The sequence below is a fragment of the Stegastes partitus genome, unplaced genomic scaffold (assembly GCF_000690725.1).
Source record: "Stegastes partitus isolate 25-593 unplaced genomic scaffold, Stegastes_partitus-1.0.2 Scaffold953, whole genome shotgun sequence".
NCBI lineage: Eukaryota > Metazoa > Chordata > Actinopteri > Pomacentridae > Stegastes > Stegastes partitus.
Window position 1 is genome coordinate 100,515 of NW_007578684.1, and position 6,750 is coordinate 107,264.

At 41.8% G+C, this 6,750-nt stretch overlaps 2 protein-coding genes across 2 annotated transcripts in view; one reads left to right on the top strand and one right to left on the bottom strand.

The window, feature by feature from the left end:
- Positions 1 to 250: 250 nt before the first annotated feature.
- saraf (store-operated calcium entry-associated regulatory factor) lies at positions 251 to 5,133 on the top strand. The gene is made up of 7 exons (XM_008294286.1): positions 251 to 446; positions 2,153 to 2,331; positions 2,544 to 2,742; positions 2,977 to 3,264; positions 3,421 to 3,574; positions 3,692 to 3,786; positions 4,881 to 5,133. The coding sequence occupies exons 1-7, from the start codon at positions 380 to 382 to the stop codon at positions 4,904 to 4,906; spliced, it is 1,008 nt and encodes a 335-aa protein (XP_008292508.1). The 5' UTR covers positions 251 to 379; the 3' UTR covers positions 4,907 to 5,133.
- Positions 5,134 to 6,464: 1,331 nt separating this feature from the next.
- cfap96 (cilia and flagella associated protein 96) overlaps positions 6,465 to 6,750 on the bottom strand; it is a 4,770-nt gene continuing 4,484 nt past the window's right edge. The window contains exon 7 of the mRNA XM_008294287.1: positions 6,465 to 6,624. Coding sequence (XP_008292509.1) covers positions 6,570 to 6,624 — 55 coding nt within the window. The 3' untranslated portion in view covers positions 6,465 to 6,569. The remainder of the gene's footprint in view (positions 6,625 to 6,750) is intronic.

The following is a 6,750-nucleotide window of genomic DNA, read 5'->3' on the forward strand; positions in this document are numbered from 1 at the left end:
ACAGTGTGGAGACCTGCAGTTGAATTGTGTGTGAAATGAGAAACGCGGTACACGTGGTTGATAAAAGTGATGCAACCCTAGGACAACCTGAATTGCGGCCATCTATCATACCTAAAACTGCTTAATGAACTCAGTGCAGCAGTGTGTCTCTGCTGCCGCCTGCTGGCCAGACTCCAGGATTTCACGCGACCTCGTTGTACACTGCAGGCGTGCCCGTTCTCCATTGGTCAGTGACAGCAAAACAGATGACGCACCCGGAAGTCAGATTTTGTGTCGGGTAATAACGCAAGTAAGACACCTTTATTCTGCGAAGAACTTGAGCTGATTGTTCGCAGACAGAACTGGTGCCGAGCTTCTACCAGGAGCACAGAGCAGGGAGATGAAAGTGTTTATTACGGCTGTGTTGCAGCTGTGTCTGCTGGGACACACCAGGAGCTGGGATGACGGTAGGTTTGGTTTCCGTTGGCTCTTTTTTAATGTCTTTTAAATGTGATGACCGTTGTTTAGGAAATGTTGCAAAGCATCCCGACGACGAAGCAGCGCGGATTTTGCTCACAGCCTTGTCAGTTTGTCAAACTCGTTTCAAAGACGACAAAACATTCCGCTTTTCCGTCTTCCGGTTTCCGTGAACGTTGAGAATCAAAAGTATCAAAGTAGAAAAACACAACTCATGTTTGGTTTTTGCGTGGTCACATGTTTTGTCTTTCCGTGCCCGTTTCAAACAAAAACTTTTTTCATTTTTCCACAGAACTTTTGTCAAGTGAAAAACACAGGGGATAGACCGGAAGTGACGTGATATCGTCAAATTAAACGTGACATGTCAGAGAACGTTCTTGTCATCAGACTTAGCACTTTAGAGAATGGAGCTGTTGGTCTGGTTATTAAAGTATGATTCATTTTTCCAACTATCACCAAAAACGGGAACGTAGACTCACTTAAAAAAAAAAAAACAAAAAAAAAAAAACTGCCCATTAATATTGAAAATTAAGATGAGCAAAGTCAAGAAAATTTTCATTTAGTCTAATGTCTATATTTCAAATTTACCACATTTACAAGTTAAAAACACACACACACACAAGTAGAATGAGTGAACCGAAAGTAATGTTAAGCTGTCAAAATAGAAGTGAAACGTGTTAGAACCGTACTGTCAGCAGTATATAGTGGGATTATTTTAGATAAGTTTGCTAATTAATATTTTGGAAACTGTTAAACCTACTATATATTTTCTACAATGGTTACAATACCAGGATATAGATGTGATGCATACAGGATTTGTAGCAAAGTCTAATTTGTCCCTGGTTAGGCCTTTCTTCTTTAGAGAGCTATAGCATCTGACATCTACCAAGAGTACATGCTGTACAGTAGTACAAACAAGATGAGAGAGCGTTTCTTCAGCATCCAAAAACTAAAAGCAATTAAATAAAGAAGTGTTTGCATATCCAGATCAGCGGTTCAGCATTCTGACAGCTTGTGGAATGAAGCTGTTGGTTCGTCTTGGGGTTTTTTCTTTTATTTTTCGGGAACCTTTTGCTTGTTGGCGGCGTTTCAACCGTTTTTTGGGGGGGTTTTGGGGGTTCCTTGCCATTTTTCGGGTTCTTGTTGACTTTTTGGGCCCTTGGAACTTTTCCTTTTCGTTTTTTCTTGAGGGGGCGGTTTGTTTTTTGGGGGCGGCCCCTTCTTTTATCCCTTTTAGGAACGGGTTAAATTAAATTTTACCAAGCATATTTGGGGGATTTTTTTTATTTTTTTGTGACGTTTTTTTGCTCTTTTTTTTCTCTTTTTTGTTTTTTTTTTTGTGCTGTGTGTTGTTGTCTATTTTTGTTTTTTGTGCCTCTGGTGTGTACTGTGTGGTATTTTTTGTGTGCTCTATGTGGGGTGTGATGTGTAGCTTGACATTCAGACAGCACTCCAAAATGGTGAACACCCGATATAGTGCACTATGTAGGGTCTAGGGAGTGATTTCGGACACGGTCCAGGCTAATTAGCTGAGATGACTAGCAGCTGGTGTTCTGGAGCGAGCTCTCAGCCAGCCACAACTGGGCCTACACAGGCCATCTCCACACACAATGGTCACAAGTCCACATAACCAAAATGGCACTGATCCATATTTTTTATGATGGAAAACAATATTTTTCTTCTCTCCCCATCACAGGTAGTGTGCTGCTGCGGGACATCCAAGCACTGACTCTGTACAAAAATCGCTACACTACAGCGAGGCGTTCCAGCCCAATTCCTCAGCTGAAGTGTGTCGGAGGCTCAGCAGGTTGCCAGGCCTTTATCCCAGAGGTGGTACAGTGTCTGAACAAAGGCTGGGATGGGGTGGATGTACAGGTGAGAAAGGAGGTGCTCGTGGACTGCAGGGACAGAGATATGAGGTGTATGGAGCATTAGTAGGACTGCAACGATTGGGTTATGTGCAGTTATTTTGTTAATAAATCAAATTGTTCAGTTCAGGTCAATTTTATGTATACAGTGCCAAATAGTGACATAGTCGACATCATGCTTGATATATTTGAATAAGGTCATTTTACTTCCCATCACAGTGGGAGTGCAAGACCGATATGGACAACATGTACCGGTTTGGTCACGTTGAGGTGAGCTGTGAGGGCTACAACCACCCTGCTGATGCCTACATACTAAAAGGCTCCTGTGGGCTCGAGTACACGCTGGAACTGACCGCAGAGGCTAAGAGGAGGACTCAAGGCAGCTGGGGTTCCAACAGTGAATTCAAAGGATTTGGAGGTAGGAGGATGGAGATGATAATAAGGACTGATAATGGATGAGAAGTTTCTTTATGTTCACACAGTTCTGGCACTGGGATTAACATGCTAGGATTCAGGGATTCAAAGATTCAAGGCCTTTATTGGTCACAAACACAATTATATATAGTGTAACGTGCAAAGGACAAAGGATAATAGTAGCAGCAATCCCACCACAATTTCCCCCAAAATTTCTTTTTCTTTTCTTCTGTCTCAGGTCTTGGTGGATTTGCCTCCCGTTTCTTTAGTGGTTTCTCAGGAAACGGGCATCAGCATCAGCATCAGCATCAGCATCAGAGCTCAGACCACTCAGGTAGCCAGGACTCAGGAGGCCTCCTTGTTGTTGCAGTGCTTCTGCTCTTAGCTTTTGGCGTCTACAAACTGTTCCTCAGTGAAAACACGGGGAGGTCGGGACAAGATGGTCATCAGGCAGAGTATACCAGAGATGGACATCATGGCCCTACGTCAGGACCACCACCCCCCGGATTCAAACCTGACTTCACAGGTAACTGATGCAGAATGGTGCCGTTTGAATAGAGTAATATAAAGCAATCGTGTTCTGCACATTCTTCCTCAAAGACTATCCATCCACCCATTATCTATAAAATAAGATATCAGTTACCTCACCCAGATCTTGAGTCTAGTCTTGTTTTGTGTTTAGACTATCCTGGTGCCAACCCAGGCTACGGTTTCCGCAGTGACTACACTCACAGACAACAGTATCCAGGATACCGGGCTGCTCCTAGCACTGGTGGGGGCTTCTGGACTGGTCTTGGAACAGGAGGGATGCTGGGATATCTCTTTGGTCGCCAGAGGTTAGTAAAGCAGTGTAGGCAGAAAGAAGATTGGAAAATCAGGACTTTATTTTAACACCGTTCCACTTATGTTTTACTCTGATTCTTAAAGTTACTTGCATTGTGTTTGTTTTGCAGAAACCAGCCCTACAACTATAACCACTCCAGTTTTACTGACAGCCGACGTCCTCGTGCTGGGGAGCCCTCCTCCTCTGGGACACGCACTGCTTCAGGTAGCAGGACTCCCTGTTAGCTAGCAGAGCCACATACAGACTGTCAGTTGGTACATATCAGCCTTCTCTACCACCACTGATATGTTATACAACCAAACTGACTATATGTTCATGAAAGGATTGAAATGGATGTTTATTATCTGGTTGGCATTTTGCCCTCTATTAGTTTGTCTGAAGGAAACCTGAGATGGCCAGGATGAGACGTGATGATTGTTACTATGACTTTTACAGTTGGGCGATACAACAGTATACCCTGTGAGACCACAGAGGTTTGTTGGCTGAAACGAGTTTTGCTTTACCATGAAAGTGCATACAATTAAGGTTATTCTGTCTGAAAGAGCAAAAGACTCCCATGGAGCATCTGCTGTTGCATAAAAGCTGTTTCACAGGCATTTACACATTGACAGCCACTAAAATATAATTGGTCCTCCCAGCACACTTCCCTCTATTGGATATACTGTGGACATGTATGTCAAATGTCACAGTTTGGGTTAAGTGTCCTGCAGTGGAGGTTGTGGGTCAAGTTGGGACCTGGTTGTTGGATAAGGCATACATGTGGATTAGGGTATTAAATATTGACCCCTGCATCACGAGCCTACTTGCTTCATTGTTGACATCTATCCAGTGCTTGTTGTTGTGGCTGAATTGTTGTCCTGACACTGTAAGTTATGCACAAAGAGCCTTGTTAATATATGTTAGTTATGTGATTGACCTGAATATGAAGCATTTTTAGCACAAATAATATAACCATAGTTTCTTACGTGATGAGACAGAGCCCTTATTCACGATAAAGAGCAATATCTAAAAAAAAAAGGAACTTAAATGATGGGAAGGAACTTAATGTCCTCTAGCCACAGCTCATGTGTTTTATTCTGAGCATCTTGCAGCAACTTGTGCTCTCAAGTTCTGACTATTGTGTGGCAGTTGGGATTGGACTTTGCTTGCTGCTTCCAACGCCAATCGTTTGCAAACTTCCTTCATCTCATCTGGGAGATGAAGGTATCCAGTAGCTCACACATGGTTAGCATCCAGAGACATGTCGTAGATACTGCTACAGTTACTTAGGCCTAACATCTCTGTTTGTTTGGTTTCAGGTTTTGGGGGAACCAAGAGAAGATAGAGGCTGTGGATGAGGAGACGTTTTCTACAATGGATGACAATGAACTGGTGAAAAAATCAAAGTTGAGCTCTGTGTTTGCTAGTTGCATCAGAACCATAACATCGGGTTGAATGTGTATTTAAATGTGAAGCCTTTTAAGTGCTGTTTATTGTTTTTGAAGGTGTGATATGGAATATTTTGGTTACAAGTTAATAAAAAACTGTAGTTTTTTTTTTCTCAACAGTGAACATGTCCTGTTTATTGCCAGTTCATTCATGATATTATCTTCTGAGTGGAACAGCGTAAAGAGAAACTGTCTTTTTCTAGCTCAGATTTTCTGTATTTTCACTTTTCATTGTAATTCAAAACTGAAGCACATGTGTAACGATTATGTGCTCATTATCAGTCATGTGTGGTGAAGTAAAAAAGCAAACAGCTTTTTTTTCTGGGGTGTCACCCATTCAAGTTCCAAGCAGGCCCAACCCTGCCTTACCCATTTTGAGATTTTTAAGATCAGTTATGTAGCTCAGCACAGACGCTCAGAACAACATGTACATTCACTCTACAGTCCTATTGAACAGGATACATAACTTCTAAAGAATGACAAAAACCAAATCTTATTCATTCAGAGTACCGGTTAATTTCTATACATTTCTTACACTGGATATATGTCAGAGACTGTCTGTTAACCCAAGAAAGAGATCCAAGTATGAAGGATAAAACATTGTAAAAAACAAATGAGTGCATTGCAGACCAATAAAACAATACAAATGGAACAGAATTATTTTTAACATTACAATATCTTTTTTCAGGTTGTATTCTTTAACCACATTTTTCCATGTAGAGAGAATACATTGAACCCAGCCAGCTGTCATAACACTTAAATATCAATGGCAGCAGCAGAGCTGTCATGCAAGGCTCCAGCCTGCCATTGGACCCAGCTTTGGGTTCAGCATCTTGTCCACGACATTTCAACATCTGGAGGGGCCCGGCAATCAAGCCATCACCTTTCTGATTAGTGTATGTCTCTGGAACATCTAATGGGTGCAGGGAACCAAACACATCCTGTTCATCTTCTCTTCATGTCTATTTGAACGACTGAGATAGATGAATAAATTAATATTTAAATGAACATGTTTAAATGTAGGATTTAAGGACAGCTTGACCACGTAAGCTCATGTGAATTCACCAGAGTCAGAGGCTCCAGAAACAGGGATTATTGCGACTCTGTTTAGCTCGGCGAGTTAGTTAGTGTTTACCTGCAGTTGTTAATTGGTGTCAGCCTACTTTTTCTTCAGTTATGACCAGATAACAAACTATTACCTTATCGATGCAGCAATTCAAAGAGATTCAGTGACTATAATGTTCGCTTTTGCTAAGATGTCGGCTCGAGATAAAATAACAAAAAAAACACCATAATGGAAAACAAATGCAACTCTTCTTTATTTGAGCTTATTACTGTCTTTGTAACATCCAGAACACCCCAGAAATGTCCTCTAAAGACAAAAGGAAACGGGGAAAGGTAAGAAGCAACACTTCACTTATTAAGCCACTGAAGATGGTGAGGGCTATATTATCCTCATGTTGGAAAATACAAGTTTTAAAAGCATCCTGTCTCTAAGAACCTCCCAGGTGCAGTACACAACAGATAGAAAAGTCAGCCAGTGTTGGTGCAATAATGTAGTCAGAAGGTCATCACTGCTGGGATGGTGGAAGGGTACTTTGCTGAGTGCACTCTCCTGAAACAACAACAACAACAACAACAACAACAAAAATTAGATGAGGGAAAAATGTCCATCCATCCATCCATTATCTATACACCGCTTAATCCTCATTAGGGTCGTGGGGGGCTGGAGTCTATCCCA